Source organism: Dendrobates tinctorius, unplaced genomic scaffold, assembly GCF_039654945.1.
Source record: "Dendrobates tinctorius isolate UK_male_01 unplaced genomic scaffold, ASM3965494v1 ptg000156l, whole genome shotgun sequence".
In the NCBI taxonomy this organism is placed as follows: domain Eukaryota; kingdom Metazoa; phylum Chordata; class Amphibia; order Anura; family Dendrobatidae; genus Dendrobates; species Dendrobates tinctorius.
In genome coordinates this window covers 27,894,399-27,917,246 of record NW_027361823.1, presented here as the reverse complement: position 1 = coordinate 27,917,246, position 22,848 = coordinate 27,894,399, and the positions used below count along the sequence as shown (strand labels likewise).

The 22,848-nt window shown below is 42.9% G+C and overlaps 1 protein-coding gene across 1 annotated transcript in view; it reads right to left on the bottom strand.

Moving 5' to 3' along the window:
• ZNF365 (zinc finger protein 365) overlaps window positions 1-18,342 on the bottom strand; it is a 66,403-nt gene extending 48,061 nt beyond the window's left edge. Inside the window, exons 1-2 of the mRNA XM_073548295.1 lie at window positions 18,207-18,342; window positions 1,503-2,243 (exon numbers count right to left, since the gene is read on the bottom strand). Of these exons, the coding sequence (XP_073404396.1) occupies window positions 1,503-2,230 (728 nt within the window). The 5' untranslated portion in view covers window positions 2,231-2,243; window positions 18,207-18,342. The remainder of the gene's footprint in view (window positions 1-1,502; window positions 2,244-18,206) is intronic.
• Window positions 18,343-22,848: the final 4,506 nt, after the last annotated feature.

The following is a 22,848-nucleotide window of genomic DNA, read 5'->3' as shown; positions in this document are numbered from 1 at the left end:
TGATGGAAGGAGGTTTGCACTCAAAATCTCACGATACATGGCCCCATTCATTCTTTCATGTACCCGGATCAGTCGTCCTGGCCCCTTTGCAGAGAAACAGCCCCAAAGCATGATGTTTCCACCACCATGCTTTACAGTAGGTGTGGTGTTGGATGGATGCAACTCAGTATTCTTTTTCCTCCAAACACGACAAGTTGTGTTTCTACCAAACAGTTCCAGTTTGGTTTCATCAGACCATAGGACATTCTCCCAAAACTCCTCTGGATCATCCAAATGCTCTCTAGCAAACTTCAGACGGGCCCGGACATGTACAGGCTTAAGCAGTGGGACACATCTGGCACTGCAGGATCTGAGTCCATGGTGGCGTAGTGTGTTACTTATGGTAGGCCTTGTTACATTGGTCCCAGCTCTCTGCAGTTCATTAACTAGGTCCCCCCGCGTGGTTCTGGGATTTTTGCTCACCGTTCTTGTGATCATTCTGACCCCACGGGGTGGGATTTTGCGTGGAGCACCAGATCGAGGGAGATTATCAGTGCTCTTGTATGTCTTCCATTTTCTAATTATTGCTCCCACAGTTGATTTCTTCACTCCAAGCTGGTTGGCTATTGCAGATTCAGTCTTCCCAGCCTGGTGCAGGGCTACAATTTTGTTTCTGGTGTCCTTTGACAGCTCTTTGGTCTTCACCATAGTGGAGTTTGGAGTCAGACTGTTTGAGGGTGTGCACAGGTGTCTTTTTATACTGATAACAAGTTTAAACAGGTGCCATTACTACAGGTAATGAGTGGAGGAAAGAGGAGACTCTTAAAGAAGAAGTTACAGGTCTGTGAGAGCCAGAAATCTTGATTGCTTGTTTCTGACCAAATACTTATTTTCCACCATAATATGCAAATAAAATGAAAAAAAACAGACAATGTGATTTTCTGGATTTTTTTTTCTCAGTTTGTCTCCCATCGTTGAGGTCTACCTATGATGTAAATTACAGACGCCTCTCATCTTTTTAAGTGGTGGAACTTGCACTATTGCTGACTGACTAAATACTTTTTTCCCCACTGTATTAATGCCGCCTTCCAACAAACAAGGTTCTCCAGCAGTTAAATGACTACTAATGGAGAAGTATGTGACTGGACTTGTCCATCAGTCTCCTCCTATTAGAAAACACCTCCCATGGGAAAGCTGCTTTTCTATTGGAGGCGACTGGTGGACAGGTCTGGTCACATGCTCCTCCATCAGTAGTCATTCTGAGAGCGCAGGAGAGCCGTGCAGTCGGTGAGGAAGGCGGCACTAACAATTACAGGGGAACAATCTGTGATACTTGCATGTTCATACTGCCACAAAATTTTGTCCACATTTGTTAAAATAATAACATGGACCCTCCCGCCATTGGTAGGAACATATCACAATACAAAGCAATCAAAAGATCACCATATCCTACAAAGAAACACCTTCATGTAATGAAAATAATGGCGGCATTACTGTTATTTTTCAGGCAGATTATAACTTACTCCTCCTTCCGTTGGAGCTCCTGCTCAGACTCGGTAAGCCGCTGACGAAGAATTGCAATCAATTCCACAGCCACGTCCACTTGCCGGCTGAGCGCTCGCTCTCTGCGCTGCACTTCCTGCTTCTTTTGGGATAGTTGTAGAAAGGCCGCACGGACCTCCAGCAGCTCGGAGGTTTTTTGGCAAAGTTCCTTATTGAGATTATCAATTTTCTTTTCTATGTTTTTATCGACGTTTTCCGTAAGTTGATTGAGCACGGACTTCTCTTGTGGGTCAAGCTGAAACTTAGTACATGACATAGGATATCCAATGATATAGTGATTTTTTGTGGAATTGTCTGGCAGGGAGCTTTTAATAAGAGGGGAAGGCTTGTCCGATAGGATCTGTATGGGACTGCTGGCCTTTTTGTTCTCATTTTTCAAGTCACAGTAAGCGGATGATGAGCTTTTCTGATTGAGCGCATCCTCGATAGATTCCATCTGCTTCTCATTGAGAGGTTCTGTTGAGTTTTCCAGATCAGCCTCTTTCAGTGAACAAAATACCCCAGATTGTCTCCAAAAATATCTTTCATCATAGGTGTGCATGTAATCCAGATGAGCTCTCAGCGAGGATAGGCTTTTGAAACGCGCATTTTCACCACATTGTGGGCAGCGAAAAGGCTTATATAAGTTACCGTTTCTAACGGAGTCTTGCCACGGGGACCTGACGGCTTCAGAGGTTTTCTGTTGCATTACACCAGCCAAACTGCAACATATAGGATAAGACATGTCAAAATATTTAACTGGTGGACTACTAATAAAATTAATACTTAAAGGCCCTTAATGAAAACACCATTTAGGTGGCCCATTGTGCGAGCAGTCAATGTAGTGTGAGCAGCATGCAACTAGAGTGACTTTTTTACCTCACAGACTTGTTAGAACTTCTCCGCGTAATTGTGGCACAGAGCTTTTTCAAGAGCTTTTTCACTCCTTGAAAAAGCTCTGTGCGAAACGTACGTCAGAGTGGAGGCTCTCATCACAATTTACTATGATGGTGTATTTTTGTTTAGATTTATATCCTTTCCTCTTAATCACAGGTATCCCTATTTGTGTAGTATTTATGTACACTTCCATAAGCAACTTGATTACACCTTACCATTTATATATATCTACAATTTCACCATGTACATTCATATAAGTATAATCTACTGACACACTTTTATAGTGGATTGTTTGCTCCTTTGTCTGTTAATACCGTTATAATATTTACTACGTGGCTCGCTACCTGTTTTTATATACCGGTATTTATGTATATAAAAATATTTTAATACTTTGCTCAATAAAGTTAATTTGTTTAACGAATCGCAGTGGATATATATATTCTTTTAGAAATTGCATGAGGCAGGGAAGTCTTGATATAGATATTAAATAGGCTGTCTGGACAAAATGAAAAAGTTCACCCGTGGTTTGAAGTTGTAAAAAAATAATAAATTAAGTGATACTCACCTATCAACACCCACCTGGATCCAGTGCAGGCTGCTCAAGAGTTTTTCCTAACACTGGAAGAGGAGCTGTCACCATTCCACTAGCAGCAGGATTGCTGCAGCCTGTGATTGACTGCAGCGGTCCAGCTACTTGAGCAGCACATCATTCTAATCACAGGCTGCTCAAGTCATCGTAGTGCTACAGCCGCAGCTAACCTGCTGCTGGTGGAACAGTGACATCTCTTCCTGCAAAAGCTCAAACAATGGAGCGATCTGTGCTGAATACGGGTAGGAGCTGATTACAATCACTTAGTTTATTTTTTACAATACCATGCAACCGGAAAAACTATTCCTTTTGCCAAGGAAACCCCTTAAGCATCCTGGTGACTGCAGTTCTTACTGTAGTGTTAAATTAAAAAAATGAAAAAAATCACACCTTTTATTTTCTGCAGCTCTGCTAGTCTTCTCAGTAATATTCTCTTTGGCCGGGATCACACACAGCGAGATACGGCCGAGTCTCGCAGGTTAAAACCAAGCTCTGGCGCCGGCACTCCGGAGCGGAGCGTGCAGCCGCACAGCAATACATGGAGCTGCACGCTGCGCTCCAGAGTGCCGGTGCCAGAGCTTGGTTTTAACCTGCGAGACTCGGCCGTATCTCGCCGTAGTGTGACTCCGGCCTTTCCGTGAAGTACTTGATGTAGCTTTTGACTTTTATGAACTGTGTCTATACCCTCCTGTTACCATTTATTGGCAGCTTTGTGTATATGTACAGGATAGGCAAAAAGCTGTTAATTAATGGTGGTGGGAAGGGATATTCAGAGTTCATAACTGAGAGGACTAGCAGATTTACAGCAAATAAATCACATTTTATCAATACAAATGGTGCACAAATTTGAATACAGATTTTCCCACTATTGAGACAGGAGATGGCAGTTGGTTCTCATAAAGTTCTATGGAAAACTGTAACTGTCATTTCAGGAGAATGTATGTGCCTTTCTCTAGCTCCTCTCTCCATAGAATTTTAAAAACACAAACTGTCATCTCCTATATCAATAATAGAAAAATCTGAATTCTCTGAATAAAGATTTTACCCTTAAATTGAGATTTAAAAAATCAATCCTGGAAGAGAGGAAAAAAAAGAAATTTCATAATATAGATATATTATAATATTGCTTATTTTCATACATATTGATTTATTGATTGATTAAAATAATGGATACTCTTTAAATGTATTTGGGGCTAAAAATATTTTTGCAATTTGGTTTCATTACACATTTTGCACTGTTTGGCTTTTACAGGTTCTTTGTTTCACTGCACATTTAACTTTGATGTGGTCATAAATCAGCTGAGAAGAGCTCAGAAAAGACAGATAACAGAGATAGAAACTCATCAGAGTGAGCTCGCTGATGGATTCTCAGATAACTCTATTTGCTGTCCGGACTAGATCACAGAGGCTATAGAAGGCAACAGGGCAAAACCTTTAATGAAACCCATTTACTAAAATGATTTTTATTACTTCACATAGCAAAAAAAAAACAAAAAAAAAGACAAAAACAGCAGTGTCAAAAACGCATTTAAAAATAGACGTACTCAAAAACAGTGAAATAACACAAGCAACCTAACTTACATAATAGGTGCAGAAATACTGCAGAAAATCTGCAACATCAAAACCTCATATACTTATTGTGAGAAATCAACCGAAGTAAGAAAACAAATGGGAAAAAAAATCTCACAAAGGTGCTTAACCCCTTTAACGCCATTTGTGGAAATAGAACATTGCAGCTACACTGAGACGCATTACTAAGCAATAATGTGCCGTATGATCTAACACTAAATCCAGAAGAACTAAAATTAGATAGGTGTAAAATAAAAATAATAATTCATAGCTACCATCAGATTGTCTGCCCAAGTTCTCACCGACCCATGTATCGGTACATCCTCGTCTGGTCAGGACAGGCATGTAAATGCTGCAGCTAATCTCTCTCAAAATCACACAATCATGTGCAGTGATTGACTGCAGCGGTCACATGTTTGTTGATGTCAATCATTCGCTGACTGTTCATGTCATTTGTAATTATTTTCAATAAAGTTTTGTATTATAATATTCTAGTATTTTTGGGTTTTCCACACCTCTTTTTTATATGGGTTATTATTATGGCGTGTAACCATCTACTGATGTCCCAAACCCTGAGGATTGTATTTATCTCTTTTCATATACTAAATTTACCTATATACTCATAGAAGCAGCTACACTTTGCTCTGCACGTTTGTAATTTCAGAAGGGATTGTACGGATACCAGCAGCACTGTCTAGGAGAGGAGTCATGGGGCGTTAGTCAGCGAAACCTTCTTAAAAAAAATCTGTCATTGCTGCCTAAAGCCACGTGCACAAGTTGAGTATTTGGTGCATTTACCTCGGTATTTGTAAGCCAAATATAGGCAGGTTTAAAAATTCTGCCTCTTATTTTTATTTTAAATAATGCAGGGCGATTTATTTTTTGTTTTTCAGAGTTGACAACACTTTGATTAAAAAAAAGAAAAATACAAGATTACAAAACTTTTCATCCTTTGCAAGTAAATAATGAAGGCCTTTATTTAATGCAAACAGAAGTCTTAAAAAAAAAACATTGGGAATTACTATTGAGACGGTGGAGTTGGTGTTGTGAAGGCGGAGTTAGATTTAGGTGGAGTCGGTAGAGATGTGACGACTACAGCTTTAATAACAAAGCAAACAAAAAAATTATAATATATATATATATATACACACACTTACCTTGTAATGTCTTCACATCCTGTTCCGTCCAGATGTGTCCGGATCCCAAAATTCCAAGCAGCGGAAGTTCACCGACCGCCACATTGGGACACCCAAGTGATGGATGTCTCAATATGGAAACTGGTGGTGGTACCAGCCTCTTGTATGGTACCACCAGCGGACCACCGTCACACCACACACACACACAGTATACGCCGTACGCACCACACACACACTGTATACGTCATACACACCACACACACACTGTATACGCCGTACGCAGCCTCTTGCACTGTACCACCAGCGGAACACCGTCGCGAACACACCGCTGCCAGGATCAGCTGAATGATTCATTGACCACCGCCATCTTTGTACAGGAGGAGCGCAAGCGCAGTTTTAATGTAACCGCCTCTATCTGCACAAAGAAGGCGGCGGTCATTCAGCTGATCCCGGCGGCAGACGTGCGACTCATCTATAGGTAGTGGAAGCCTGTCACATTAAAGGGGATTTCCCACGAACGAAAGTTCATTTTAATAATTGTCTGTGTCTGACCATGTTCGGAGCATACCACATCTCCTGGGCAGGGGAGGAAGCAAAAGACAATACTGACATTACAGCAGGGGATCACAGAGGATTCATTTTGTGAGGTAAAATATTTCACTGACTTTTTAAACAATATTTTACCTCACAAAATATATCCTCTGTGATCTCCTGCTGTAATGTCAGTATTGACTTTTGCTTCCTCCCCTGCTCAGGAGCTGTTGTATGTTCTGTACACGGTCAGACACACAGGTCAAAGAGATGACATGAGAGAGAAGACAGCAGATGGGGGAGAGCGCACGGGGTGAGAGCCAGAGCACAGGGGGAGACAGCTCAAACAGGACAGCACACCAGGGGAGAACACAGCACAGGAAGGAGAGAGACAGCAGACAAGGGGGATAGCACATGGGGTAGACAGGTCAAAGAAGAGAGCACAGACGGGAGAAGTCAGCACATGGGGAAAGAGAGAGTGGATAGGTGGGTGAGCACATGGGGGGGAGAGATTCTCAATGCTGCAATGCCTGCCCCCATCGTGACATTACCGCCCTCCTGATGCCTTAGCATCGAGCCTCCATCTAGTATATATATACCATAATTGTAAGAGTATCTTTTTTTATAAATAAAAAGGAAATTAGATTGTTAGAAAATATATATATATTAATAACATTTCTTAACTTGTCTAAATTTAATGAATTCACTTAAATTAATTAGTCACAATTAGTAATGGTTATATAAAGAATTTTGGCTTTCTTGGCCTTTTTTCAGAGAATATGAAGGATAACACCAAAACCTTTTCTCCACTCATGGTTAGTGGTTGGGTGAAGCCATTTATTGTCAAACTACCGTGTTTTCTCCTTTTAACCCCTTAACGACCGCCGATACGCCTTTTAACGGTACTAAAACCACAGCGCCGTTAATTCACGGCGCTGTGATTTAAGTGAATAGCGCCCCCCAGTGTCGGATTTTCTCCGGGGTCTCGGCTGCCAGGGGTAGCCGAGACCCCAGAGAACATGAATCGGTCGGTTTTTACCGACCCCCCTTTTGCGATCGCCGTTATTAACCCTATAACGGCGACCGCAAAAAAGCCGCGATTATGCATTAAATTTCTTATTCGATCACATCAGAGGACAGAGAAATAGGGTCCCCGATCCCCCCTGGTACCTCTCCGTGGTCCTCCGTCCCCTCCCGGTGGTCCCACGTCCCACCGGCATCCTCCGATGGGCGCCGCCATCTTGAAAATGGCGGGCGCATGCGCAGTGCGCCCACCGGGAATCTGCCGGCTCCGACTGGCAGATTCCATTCATTATTTTGATCACTATGATAAACGATTATAGTGATCAAAATAAAAAAAAAGTACATAACCCCCCCGTTTATCACCCCCTTATATAGGCAAAGATAATGAAATAAAGAAAGGGTTAGGGTTGGGCTAGGGTTAGGTTTGGGCTAGGGTTAGGGTTAGAATTAGGGTTAGGGCGAACTAGGATTAGGGTTAGAATTAGGATTAGGGATTAGGGTTTGGATTAGGGTTAGGGGTGTGTTGGGGTTAGAGTTGGAGCAAGAATTGAGGGGTTTTCACTATTTACCAACTTTGCAGGTCTAAAAATTGGGGTCTAAAAGATCATTTTTGTGGAAAAAAAATGGATTTTTTATTTTCACGGCTCTACGTTATAAACTTCTGTGAAGCACTTGAAGGTTCAAGGTGCTCACCACACATCTAGATAAGTTCCTTAATGGGTCGTTTCCAAAATGGGGCCACTTGTTGGGGGTTTCCACTGTTTAGGCCCATCAGGGGCTCTGCAAACGCAACATGATGCCCGCAGACCATTTCATCAAAGTCTGCTTTCCAAAATGGCACTCCTTCCCTTCCAAGCTCTCCCATGCGCCCAAACAGTGGTTGCCCCCCACATATGGGGTATCAGCGTACTCAGGACAAATCGCACAACAACTGTGGGGGTATGATTTCTCCTGTTACCCTTGTAAAAATAAAAATTTGGGGGCGAAAAGATCTTTTTTTTGCGGTCGCCGTTATAGGGTTAATAACGGCGATCGCAAAAGCGGGGTCACTTGTTTCCACTGTTTCCACTGTTTAAGCACATTAAGGGCTCTCTGAACGCAACATGGCATCTGATCTCAATTCCAGCCAATTCTGCGTTGAAAAAGTCAAACGGCGCTCCATCCCTTGCGAGCTCTGCCGTGTGCTTAAAAAGTGGTTTACCCCCACATATGGGGTATCGGCGTATTCAGGAGAAATTGTACAACAAATTTTGTGGTTGATTTTCTCTTTCAACACTTGAGAAAATAAAAAAAATTGGTTCTGAAGAAAATTTTTTGCAAAAAAGTTCATTGTTAATTTTTTCCTTCCACATTGCTTTAGTTCCTGTGAAGCACTTAAAGGGTTAATAAATGTCTTGAATGTGGTTTTGAGCACCTTGAGGGGTCTAGTTTTTAGAATGGTGCCACTTTTGGGTATTTTCTGTCATGTACACCCCTCAAAATGACTTTAAATATGATGTGGTCCCTAAAAAAAATGGTTTTGTAAATTTTATTGTAAAAATGAGAAATCGCTGGTCAACTTTTAACCTTTATAACTTCCTAACAAAAAAAAATGTTGCTTCCAAAATTGTGCTGATGTAAAGTAGACATGTGGGAAATGTTATTTATTAAAAAATTTGTGTGACACATCTCTCTGATTTAGGGGCATAAAAATTTAAAGTTTTAAAATTGCAAAAGTTTCAAAATTTTCGCCATATTTTTTTTTATAAATAAACACAAGTCTTATCGAAGAAATTTTACCACTAACATGAAGAACAATATGTCATGAAAAAACAAACTCCAAATCAGCAGGATCCATTAAAGCGTTCCAGAGTTATAACCTCATAAAGGGACAGCGGTCAGAAATGTAAAAATTGGCCTGGTCATTAAGCTGCAAACTGGCTCTGTCGCTAAGGGGTTAAATCATGACAGCCCAAAACATCCAAATGACCCTGATCAAAAGTTTACATACCCTGGTGATTTTGGCCTGATAACATGCACAGAATTTGACACAAATGGGTTTGAATGGCTACTAAAGGTAACATCCTCACTAGGGTGCTGTCATGATCCAGCGTGGATCTGACAGATTAAATGGATAAGTGATTTTTTTTTCCTTTGGCTTCGTGCCAAATTGGGTTGATTGCCCCCCAGTGGCCATTAGAATTATTACACGTGGTGTCGTTCATTCTAAGTTGCCCCGGTGGTGGTGAGCGGTAGTGCACTTTAGTTTCTTTGGTTTAATGTGCACTTAATTACAAATCAGGTGTGAGGCTCTATAAAAGAGAGCCAGGTGTGTTCAATCACTGTTGGTGATATTGTGTTCGTCATTTGGGAAGCAAGACTGGGTGAGGAAGGAGCTGAACATGAGTCCTGCGCAGCCCAGCCAGAGGGGACGAGTGGCAGCTATGTGGTCTGCAAGAAGGGCTGGCATGGCGTGGTGGAGTCACAGGTTATGGTGTCGGCAGGAAGTGCTTGCATGGCTTGGTGGAGTGACGACTATGGAGAGAGTTGCACTCAGCATGCGGGACTTGGTTGCTGAGAGCTGGACTCAAGCATGCTTGACTTTTTGGGCAGGAGCTGAACTCATCTTTGGGAGTCTGTTACTGGACTTCTGCAATTGGTGGTGGACTCTGCTCCAAGGTGCACTATGGTGAAGGATCCAGTTATGGTGATGGATCCGGGTGGAGGCGGGGATGCACACAGGTGGTGGGCTCTGTTGCTAGGAGCGTACGCAGCAGAGCAAAGCTGAGTGGTGTTTCCCCTGTGTTGTCATTTCCCTCATGTGTGTTTAGTGCAGTGGTGGGATTAGTTTCCGCACCGACCAATTCCCTAGTGAGGGTTTAGGTTCAGGGCGAGCTAGGGTTTTTAGGTTCCTGTGCGTCGCCCGGTGCAGAACCGGCATAGGGAACGTTAGGAGTGCAGGGACACTGGCTCAGGGGAGTTCAGGAGGTCTCCACTTCCCTATTCCCTATTGCAGGGCCCACCATTGTTAATGTTACCCAGGTTCCCCCTTTATTATTTAAATTTGCCTTACTGGAAGCGGGGTTTCCAGATTTACGTGTAATACCTAAATTCACCTGTTGGAGGCGGCGTATCCAGCTGCACGTCTTATTATTTAAATTCGCCCCACTGGAGGCGCTGTATCCAGGGTCACAGGAGTCTTATGGGTTCGCCTTGCGGTACTCGCTGCGCCCAGACACACGTGATCGTGACAGGTGCCAAGGAAAAATGAACTCCGCAAATTGGTAAGTCTTACCCCTCAAATTACCCCCTTTTGGCATAAGGATTCACCATGTAATATATGTTGACATTAAATTTAGATTTACCACTTGATCAAGTATATATACAGTACAGACCAAAAGTTTGGACACACCTCATTCAAAGAGTTTTCGTTATTTTCATGACTATGAAAATTGTAGATTCACTCTGAAGGCATCAAAACTATGAATTAACACATGTGGAATTATATAATTAGCAAAAAAGTGTGAAACAACTGAAAGTATGTCTTATATTCTAGGTTCTTCAAAGTAACCACCTTTTGCTTTGATTACTGCTTTGCACACTCTTGGCATTCTCTTGATGAGCTTCAAGAGGTAGTCACCGGAAATGGTTCTCACTTCACAGGTGTGCCCTGTCAGGATTAATAAGTGGGATTTCTTGCCTAATAAATGGGGTTGGAACCATCAGTTGTGTTGTGCAGAAGTCTGGTGGATACACAGCTGATAGTCCTACTGAATAGACTGTTAGAATTTGTATTATGGCAAGAAAAAAGCAGCTGAGTAAAGAAAAACGAGTGGCCATCATTACTTTAAGAAATGAAGGTCAGTCAGTCCGAAAAATTAGGAAAACTTTGAAAGTGTCCCCAAATGCAGTGGCAAAAACCATCAAGCGCTACAAAGAAACTGGCTCACATGAGGACCGCCCCAGGAAAGGAAGACCAAGAGTCACCTCTGCTGCGGAGGGTAAGTTCATCTGAGTCACCAGCCTCAGAAATCGCAGGTTAACAGCAGCTCAGAATAGAGACCAGGTCAATGCCACACAGAGTTCTAGCAGCAGACACATCTCTACAACAACTGTTAAGAGGAGACTTTGTGCAGCAGGCCTTCATGGTAAAATAGCTGCTAGGAAACCACTGGTAAGGACAGGCAACAAGCAGAAGAGACTTGTTTGGGCTAAAGAAGACAAGGAATGGACATTAGACCAGTGGAAATCTGTGCTTTGTTCTGATGAGTCCAAATTTGAGATCTTTGATTCCACTGTTTGTGCGACACAGAAAAGGTGAACGGATGGACTCTACATGCCTGGTTCCCACCGTGAAACATGGAGGAGGAGGTGTGATGGTGTGGGGGTGCTTTGCTGGTGACACTGTTGGGGATTTATTCAAAATTGAAGGCATACTGAACCAGCATGGCTACCACAGCATCTTGCAGCGGCATGCTATTCCATTCGGTTTGCGTTTAGTTGGACCATCATTTATTTTTCAACAGGACAATGACCCCAAACACCTCCAGGCTGTGTAAGGGCTATTTGACCAAGAAGGAGAGTGATGGGGTGCTACGCCAGATGACCTGGCCTCCACAGTCACCAGACCTGAACCCAATCGAGATGGTTTGGGGTGAGCTGGACCACAGAGTGAAGGCAAAAGGTCCAACAAGTGCTAAGCATCTCTGGAAACTCCTTCAAGACTGTTGGAAGACCATTTCCGGTGACTACCTCTTGAAGCTCATCAAGAGAATGCCAAGAGTGTGCAAAGCAGTGATCAAAGCAAAAGGTGGCTACTTTGAAGAACCTAGCATATAAGACATATTTTCAGTTGTTTCACACTTTTTTGTTAATTATATAATTCCACATGTGTTAATTCATAGTTTTGATGCCTTCAGAGTGAATCTACAATTTTCATAGTCATGAAAATAACGAAAACTCTTTGAATGAGGTGTGTCCAAACTTTTGGTCTGTACTGTATATATACTTGATCAAGTGGTAAATCTAAATTTAATGTCAACATATATTACATGGTGAATAACGAAAACTCTATTAATGAGAAGGTGTGTCAAAACTTTTGGTCTGTACTGTATATATATATATATATATATATATATACAGTGGGGCAAAAAAGTATTTAGTCAGTCAGCAATAGTGCAAGTTCCACCACTTAAAAAGATGAGAGGCGTCTGTAATTTACATCATAGGTAGACCTCAACTATGGGAGACAAACTGAGAAAAAAAAATCCAGAAAATCACATTGTCTGTTTTTTTTCATTTTATTTGCATATTATGGTGGAAAATAAGTATTTGGTCAGAAAAAAAATTTCATCTCAATACTATGTGATATGTCCTTTGTTGGCAATGACAGAGGTCAAACGTTTTCTGTAAGTCTTCACAAGGTTGCCACACACTGTTGTTGGTATGTTGGCCCATTCCTCCATGCAGATCTTCTCTAGAGCAGTGATGTTTTTGGCTTTTCGCTTGGCAACACAGACTTTCAACTCCCTCCAAAGGTTTTCTATAGGGTTGAGATCTGGAGACTGGCTAGGCCACTCCAGGACCTTGAAATGCTTCTTACGAAGCCACTCCTTCGTTGCCCTGGCGGTGTGCTTTGGATCATTGTCATGTTGAAAGACCCAGCCACGTTTCATCTTCAATGCCCTTGCTGATGGAAGGAGGTTTGCACTCAAAATCTCACGATACATGGCCCCATTCATTCTTTCATGTACCCGGATCAGTCGTCCTGGCCCCTTTGCAGAGAAACAGCCCCAAAGCATGATGTTTCCACCACCATGCTTTACAGTAGGTATGGTGTTTGATGGATGCAACTCAGTATTCTTTTTCCTCCAAACACGACAAGTTGTGTTTCTACCAAACAGTTCCAGTTTGGTTTCATCAGACCATAGGACATTCTCCCAAAACTCCTCTGGATCATCCAAATGCTCTCTAGCAAACTTCAGACGGGCCCGGACATGTACAGGCTTAAGCAGTGGGACACGTCTGGCACTGCAGGATCTGAGTCCATGGTGGCGTAGTGTGTTACTTATGGTAGGCCTTGTTACATTGGTCCCAGCTCTCTGCAGTTCATTCACTAGGTCCCCCCGCGTGGTTCTGGGATTTTTGCTCACCGTTCTTGTGATCATTCTGACCCCACGGGGTGGGATTTTGCGTGGAGCACCAGATCGAGGGAGATTATCAGTGCTCTTGTATGTCTTCCATTTTCTAATTATTGCTCCCACAGTTGATTTCTTCACTCCAAGCTGGTTGGCTATTGCAGATTCAGTCTTCCCAGCCTGGTGCAGGGCTACAATTTTGTTTCTGGTGTCCTTTGACAGCTCTTTGGTCTTCACCATAGTGGAGTTTGGAGTCAGACTGTTTGAGGGTGTGCACAGGTGTCTTTTTATACTGATAACAAGCTTAAACAGGTGCCATTATTACAGGTAATGAGTGGAGGAGAGAGGAGACTCTTAAAGAAGAAGTTACAGGTTTGTGAGAGCCAGAAATCTTGATTGCTTGTTTCTGACCAAATACTTATTTTCCACCATAATATGCAAATAAAATGAAAAAAAAAACAGACAATGTGATTTTCTGGATTTTTTTTTCTCAGTTTGTCTCCCATAGTTGAGGTCTACCTATGATGTAAATTACAGACGCCTCTCATCTTTTTAAGTGGTGGAACTTGCACTATTGCTGACTGACTAAATACTTTTTTGCCCCACTGTATATATATACACTCACACACACACACATTTGGTATTGCCGCGTTCAGAAACGCCCAGTCTATCAAAATATAAAGTCAATTAATCTGATCGGTAAACGGCATGACATGCCATACATAACGCGGGATATGCAAGACGATAAATACTAAACAAACATTTAAAACTGCAATATGATGATGTGTCATTGAGCAACCAGTAAATGATAACTAATCTTAAAAAAAGAAAATTATAAAATAGCTATGACCAAAAAGGAACAAAATTAGGAGGTAAGACCTTCATAAACTTGCTACTTAATTTTTACCATGCATTTCCTTGGCACCCTATTCCTCACCTGTGACATCTGCCATTGAACTTTTTGGCCCCAACCATAAACGTTACATTTGGAGAGAGGTCAACAAGGCCTATGATGAAAGGAAAACCATTTCTACTGGAAAGCATGGAGATGGATTGCTGATGTTTTGGGGATTTGTGAGCTACAAAGACACAGGAAACTTGGTCAAAGTTGAAGGAAAGATGAATGCAGCACATTATCAGCAAATACTGGAGGCAAATTTGCACTCAACAGCCCGGAAGTTGCCCGTGGGATGTACTTGGACGTTCCAACATGACAATGATCCAAAACACAAGGCCAAGTCAACCTGTCATTGGCTAAAGCAGAACAATGTGAAGGTTCTGGAGTGGCCATCTCAGTCTCCTGACCTCAATATCATTGAGCCACTCTGGGGAGATCTCAAGTGCACAGTTCATGCTAGACAGCCCAGGAATTTACAGGAACTGGAGGCTTTTTGCCAAGAAGAATGGGCAGCTTTACCATCTGAGAAAATAAAGAACCTCATCCACAACTACCACAAAAGACTTCAAGCTGTAATTGATGTTAGAGGGGGCAATACACGATATTAAGAAATGGGGTATGCAAGCTTTTGATCAGGGTCATTTGGCTTTCTTCTGGCGACTCGATCAGGCAGCCCATTTTTCTTCAAGTGCCTCCTTATTGTACATCTTGAAACAGCCACACCTGTTGTGAGTTCATTTTTCCCTTCACCATTGAGGTCTGATGAACTCCCTCCTCTAGTGAAGGTAGTGAGACTCATTACCAAACACCTGGGCAGCTAGATGATGACTGGGTGGCTGGAATTGAGGACTGGATATAAGGCTGCCGACGACCTTCTTCCTGGCTGATGATTTTCCTGCTGGATTCTTGGAGACCAGTCTGATTCCTGCATCTCAAAGCTAAGTTTTTCTGCTCTGCTTTGTACTCTTCTGTTTTGATTTTGTTTTGCCTTGTTTTTTGGGAGTTCTGCCATCCCCGGCCGGGGGTGAGCTGAATTCCATTTTTGTCTCTGATCTGTTGATCTTTTGCTCTGTCTTCAGAATATACCTGAGTGCTGATATAGTCTTTTGAAGCCTAGCGTCTTCAGGGCCTGTTTTTCCTATCAGTCGGTTGGCTCATTTTGATAGGGTTTTTGCGGATGGCAGACAGCAGCTTTCCTATCCTGTCCTATGTAGTTAGCTTGGGCCCCATCATTTGCTCAACCTATCTTCCTATCTGTGTTAGTGTTTTCATCTTGCTTCACCGTCATTATATGTTGGGGGCTGCCTATTGCTTTGGGGTCTGCTCTGGGGCAGTTTAGTTTTTCCCCTTTCTGTCTTTAGGCTATGTAGTTCTCCGGCTGTGATCGAGGGGTCTAGGGCACCGTAGGAACCCCCCACGGCTACTGCTAGTTGTTGTGGATAGGTTCAGGGGTCTGCAATCTGATAGCTGCCAACCTCTCTGGTTTTTCTGGACTTAGCTGGTATTTTGTTTTTTCCTCCTTCGGTGACTCATCATAACAGAATCAATCTTCATTTCAGCTCCTGAAAGGAAGACAGAAGGGTACAAAGCAGAGCAGAAAAGCTTAGCTTTGAGATGCAGGAATCAGACTGGTCTCCAAGAATCCAGCAGGAAAATCACCAGCCAGGAAGAATGGCGTCGGCAGCCTTATATCCAGTCCTCAATTCCAGCCACCCAGTCATCATCTAGCTACCCAGGTGTTTGGTAATCAGTCTCACTACCTTCCTTCACTAGAGGAGGGAGTTCATCAGACCTCAATGGTGAAGGGAAAAATGAACTCACAACACACACCGCTAGATTTCAGAGAGTCCAGTATTTCAGCTGATGTTATTTGTGGGTTTTTCTTTGCATCCCGAACAATTTTCCTGGCATTTGTCACAGGTCACAGGTGAGGATGTTACCTTAGTAGCCAGTCAAACCCATTTTTGCCAACTTCTGTGCATTTTATCAGGCCAAAATCACCAGGATATGTGAACTTTTGATCAGGGTCATTTGGATGTTTTGGGTTCTCATTAAGATTTAAAAAGAGAAAACACAGTAGTTTCACAATAAATGGCTTCACCACTAATCATGAGTGGAGAAAAAGTTTTGGTGTTATCATTCATATTCTCTGAAAAAAGGCCAAGAAAGCAAAAATTCTGCCGGGGTATGTAAACTTTTGAGCACAACTGTATATACTGTATAGTAACTTTTTAGAAATTTAGACAAGTTAAGAAATGTTAGTTATACATATACTTTCTATCAATATAATGAATCCCTTTGTGTTAATAAAAAAAAGATACTCGTACGGTGGTGTTATAATTATACATTCAATATTTCATTACTAATTATTGGCAATTTATGAACTCGGACATGGAGTTTGGAAAAAGAGGAAATGGCATACTGATTCCACAGCCCTGATAACTACACAAGGCGCCGTTATAGAAGTTTGCATGTATAATCTTCGCTGAATGAAATCATGAACCCTTTTAAATAATATTTGCAAGTATCCAGTCTTAGGCTGTGTGCACACGATGCAGATTTGCAGCGGTTCCGCAGCGGATTTTACCGCGCAGAAACGTTGCATATCCGCATTGTGATGTACAGTAGCCTTAAAATCAATGTAAAAAAAAAAACGCTGTGCAGACGCTGCTGATTTTTCCACGCGGTTTTCCCGCGGTACAAAATCCGCAGCATGTTACTTCTTTTGTGCGTTTTTCCATCTCCCCTGTCACCAAATCCGCAGGGGGAAAACCGAGATGGAAAACCGCACAAAAACCGCATGAAAACCGCATTAAAAATGGAAGAAATCCGCAGGAAAAAGGCAGGTCATTTGACCTGCGGATTTCTTCCATTCTGCGCGGAAAAATCCGCAGGGCCAAAAAGTACGTCTGCACTCAGCCTTAGGCTGGGTACACATCGTCTCAATGCCCTCAGCCTACGGTATTGCAAGGAGATTTTGCCAACGTATAGCGTAACTTTCCTAAATAATAATTTTTATTTTTATATAGTGCTAACATATTCCGCAGCGCTTTACAGTTTGCACACATTATCATCACTGTCCCTGATGGGGCTCACAATCTAAATTCCCTATCTTTGGAGTGTGGGAGGAAACCGGAGTACCCAGAGGAAACCCACGCAAACATGGGAAGAACATACAAACTCCTTGCAGATGTTGTCCTTGCTGGGATTCGAACCCAGGACTAACCACTGAGCCACCGTGCTGCCCCTATATGCCCCCATTCAGACGGCCGGAGCCTACAATGTGCTCTTTTGGCCTCCGTCTGGCATGTACGCATCTGAATACCATTTCTTACACTGTATAAGAAAGTGTAGCCATGAGGTATATGCTTTTTTTTACAATATGCCACTATGGTGGACAGAAGCATTCGCATCCCCCTGCCTGTGCCTCCTGAGCAGCAGTGGCCACAAACACAGTAACATAGATGGAACTGTAATATTAGATGTACCAAGGATCCTAAATAATCCAGCATCACATTCAACCTGTACGTTATGGGTCGCGGTGCTGACATAATAACCTATTCCTCAGACACACAAGCACACACATTGCAGAACATTCCCTCTTGGGAGATTAGTAACCATGTCACCAGAAGGCGATACATTCTCAGCAAATAATGACAGGATGGATTAACCACCTTAATCACATAAAGCGCGGAATGCCCAGTGCATAAAATGTGTGTGCAATCATATACATGCAGAATGTTTGGCAGCTGGGAGAGCTGTCATGGCAGTCCTCTGCTACATCCTCTGAATTCAGCCTCATTCAAGCTGTTATTGTGCCTCTGTGCCGGATTGCTATAGCAAAGAGGTAGGGGTTAATGGATGGCGCGGCCCATCCTCATTACCCTGCCTGCATGTATAATCACAGCAGTGCGCCACACACTTACCTGACTTGTTGCTGATGCTGTATGGGGGAGAAAAAAAAAACCCTTCTTTTTCAGCAGCGCCGTAAGTCAGAGCATGGCTGACACTGGTACATGGCAGAGCTGGAGGAATGCTGGGCATCCAGCATCACACTATTCAGTTTCTAAAGTTGCCATGTAAGCAGCGCCTTAATTGGTCACTGAGCAATTCTATCCGATTGGGCAATGCAATTCTCCGGCTCCTTATAGAACATTATGTCACCTTGTAACAAAGCTTTAGGGGATATGTCCCGCTGCTTTTATTTTACCACTTGACAAGTTATTTTAGCTTCATGCAGCAAATTACGGAGCAGATAGATGTTCGCCGGATGCAGCTCCGTAGACGATTCCACAGTCTGGTATTTATCTGCTACGGACGGACGGATTCGGCTTTCCATTTGATGGCTGTGGCTTTGCCCAGTAGACTTCATTTCTTTCTGTTATAGTCAGTCTTTATTGAAAAAGTTTTGTTTTACAAAATTAACAAGAAGCAAGAAAAAATATTAAATAAAAAAAGGAAAAGAAACAGGATAAAGTCAGCACTCGTATACTGTGACAAATAAATAGTACGGTCGCAGCTGTGTAAACAAGAATGAAGCATATGGAAAAGATAATACCACGACTGTTTCTTGTTTACAGATTCAATGTAAACTTCCTCTTTCCCTTTTTCTTTTATCTCTCCTCTCTTTCTTATATTGTGATTTCTTTTTATTTCTTGTTTTTCAAGTTCATTCACTCCTTTACTTCCCTTGTGGTTATTGTCAGATAGTATTGTGTTGAAAACAATATTTATCAGTCTGTAAACCAAAAAGCTTGGAGGATAATAATAATAATTTATTTCTATAGCGCCGACATATTCCGTAGCACTTTACATTTCAGAGGGGACTTGTACAGACGATAGACATTACAGCATAACGATAATCACATAGATCATAACAGATACCAAGAGGAATGAGGGCCCTGCTCGCAAGCTTACAATCTATGAGGGAAAAAGGGGAGACACGAAAGGTGGAGAAAAAGAAAACTATTTATGAGAGGAGGGTAATCATGGAATACCTCAAGTACCTGTAACGGGGTTACTGCAACAGAGAGGAGCCAGAAGCCCGCAGCGTCTGATTGCTCCTACTCCTGCGCTGAGAAGAAGCATTTCTCCTTCTTTTTAATGATGTTTATTTATTGTGGCAGAACAGGGGTTAGTCGGCCATGTTGGAAACTCTGAGCTCTCAGCTGAGCTCAGTTAGCCACTCCCATCCCCTTTATAATCTGGGTCCTGATTCAAAGCCATGTCAGAGCTAGCTTTTGCTGCATGGCTTAGGAGGAGAGGTGTTCATATGAATAGGACTTTTGAAGGAGTTATCTGTGACTGTTGGTTTGTAAGTGTGATAATTCCCTTCCTTCCTCTTACTTTGGTTTTTCCCCATCTGGCACTCCCCGGTGCATTCTTCTGTTATATGTGAGTGAAGATTTGTATGCCTGGCATTTTCAGTTACCTCATTGTTTGTGTTGCCTTGTTTGTCAAGTTGGTGTACTGCAGTGCACAGTACGCCCCTTTTCTCTGGGTGGGGGAAGAGAACAGATGGAGGGCTAACTCTGGAAATAAGGCAAGGGTGACGGCCCCAGGAATCTTCACCTTCAGAAGTATCCCTATTGCTGCAGACAGGGAATTAGCCCCTGGTCCCGGGTCACCCGACAACTAAGTTGTGACAGTACCATCGCTATTCTGAACACCCATAGACTTGAATGGTCGAGTTTCATCAAACACACTGAAGAAAGTAGTGCATGCTGTGATTTTTTTTTTTCACAGGCAGATTTATTCCAGGAGAAAAAAAAGGTTAGGTTACATGGGTGGCCCATGGAAAAGTGTCTGCCTCAAATACCAATGCCATGACCCTTTGGAGGAGTCTGTAGCCCTTTGCTCTCTGTCTAGCAATGAAACGCAACTGGCTTTCGCCGACAACAAAACCACCAGCTAAACGTTATGGTTCGGTTCAGAAATGGCGTCAAACCGGCTCTGATGCAAACATGAAGAAATCGAGGCCTCCAATGGCCAGGACGGCTGAAGTAATAGTCATGCATGAAATTCAACAGGCTACTTTTCCATGGGCTACCCTATATAAGAAGACACAACAACATCTGCCCTTAGCCCATTAAAAAGGATCACCCTATTTATGTAAATAATGTCTAATCACTTTCAATGAAAAATTCAACAAATATCTAAAAATCTTTCTTTGCTACCAGTGAATGGACACCATATTTCTATTACTGAGGCTGAACCCTAATAAAGACCTGCCAACACTTAAGGGGGTTTTACACATAGCGATATCGCTAGCAATATTGCTAAAGCATCACCGATATGGTGACGCAGCAGCGATATCGCTATGTGTGATACTTACCTCCGACCAGCTCCCCCACTGTCTGTCGCTGATCACGCGAGATCGCGCAGCTCCATTTCTCGTCGGCTGCTTCCTGCTGGCGCCAACGAGCGACGCATGGACGCGGGCGGGAGGACGTCAGGATCGCCTCGTCTGAAAGGTAAGTAAGATCACAGGATCGCTGTGAGATCTGCCTGTTTGGCAGCTCACTAGCGACCATTTAGCGATGCACCAGCGATCCTGACCGGGTCGTATCGTTGTCGAGATGGCTGGTGCATCGCTAAATGTAAAGGGGCCTTTATACATTAGGGGTAGATGCTTCAACAACAAAATTCTCTTACCTGCTAAAATTGTAAGTACACATCTTTGTTAGGATTTCTGTTCTCCTTTATTATAGCAATTGAATGCAAATGACAGATTTATAACAAACACTACCAAAACACGTACAGATCCAGTGGACTTTAACGGCGTCTGTCATTATACCATAATGAAAAGCTCAGCATGCTGTTTCTTTTCTTCCAGGAAAAATAACTTAAAGGGAACCTATCTCCAGAAAAACGCTATTAACCTGTAGATATGGGGTTAATTTACAGGTTAATAGCATAATTAACCTGCCGAGAGCCCACAGTTAGCCGAACACTGCGGAGATAAAATGTTCACTAGAGCTTCACAGGTTGCCACTGGAATCCTCTTCCACTCCTCCATAAAGACATCATGGAGCTGGTAGATGTTAGAGACCTTGTGCTCCTTCACCTTCCGTTTGAGGATGCCCCACAGATGCTCAATAGGGTTTAGGTCTGGAGACATGCTTAGCTAGTCCAGCACCTTTACCTTCAGTTTTTCTAGCAAAGCTGAGGTCATCTTGCAGTCGAGTTTTGTGTCATGTTTGAATACTGCCCTGCCGCTCTGTTTCCAAAGGGAGGGGATCATGCTCTGCTTCAGTATGTCACGGTACGTTGTCATTCATGGTTCTGTCAATGAACTGTTGCTTCCCACAGCCGGCAGCATTATACAGCCCCAAACCATGACACTCCTACCACCATGCTTGACTGAAGGCAAGACACATTTGTCTTTGTACTCCTCATCTCGTTGCCACCACACACGCTTGACACTATCTGAAATAAATAAGTTTATCTTTGCCTCATCAGACCACAGGACATGGTTCCAGTAATGCAAGTCCTTAGTCTTCTTGTCTTCAGCAAAGTGTGTGCGGGATTTCTTGTGCATCATCTTTAGAAGAGGCTTCCTTCTGGGATGACAGCCATGCAGACCAATTTGATGCAGTGTGCAGCATATGGCCTGTGCACTAGCTTGCTGACCCCCCACCCCTTTAACCTCTACAGCAATGCTGGCAGCACTCATATTTCTATTCTGAAAAGACAACCTCTGGATATGACACTCAGCAAGTGCACTCAATTTCTTTGGTCGAAAATGGCGAGAACAGTTCTGAGCGGAACCTGTCTTGTTAAACCACTGTATGGTGTGGTCCCCGTGTTGTAGCTCAGTTTCAGGGTGTTGGCAATCTTCTTATACCCTAGGCCATCTTTATGTAGAGCAATTCTTTTTACAGATCCTCAGAGAGTTATTTACCATGAGGAGCCATGTTAAATTTCCAGTGAGCACTATGAGAGAGTGTGACACCGATAACACCAAATTTACCACACCTGCTCCCCATTCACACCTGAGAGCTTGTAAACAATAAGGGTATCTTTCCATGGGCCGGATTACATCCGGATTAGCTGCAGATTGAACGCCGCGTACAGCCGCAGCATTCAATCCGTAGTGTCCAAATGTTACAGCATAGTGGAGGGGATTTTATGAAATCCCGTCTCCACTATGAGTGCGAACATGCATCCGGCAGTCCTGCATTTCCAGGCACGTCTTTTTAGACCGCAGCATGTCTGTTTACCTTGCAGCGATGCTCCGTCTCCGTAAGGTAAATAACACAGTCCTATGTATAGGGTGTACATAAAGGGGCGGCGCTTTGGGCGGAGCGGGGTTTCTGCTCCATCCAAAGTACCGACAAACCGGACCGTGGAGACTGCATCGGCAGTTCGAAATTAAATATATACAGGAGACTGTGGTTAGGAAATGGATCTATGGGTTGACCACTACTCTGACAACTCCTTATCATTCACTATGTTTACTCCTTATAAAATAATAAAAACTATACTCACCTCCGCTGCTGGCACAGTTCCAGTAGTGTCGGCACTGGCTCTCCCAGGACTCACATGACACTATGTCACATGATCCCT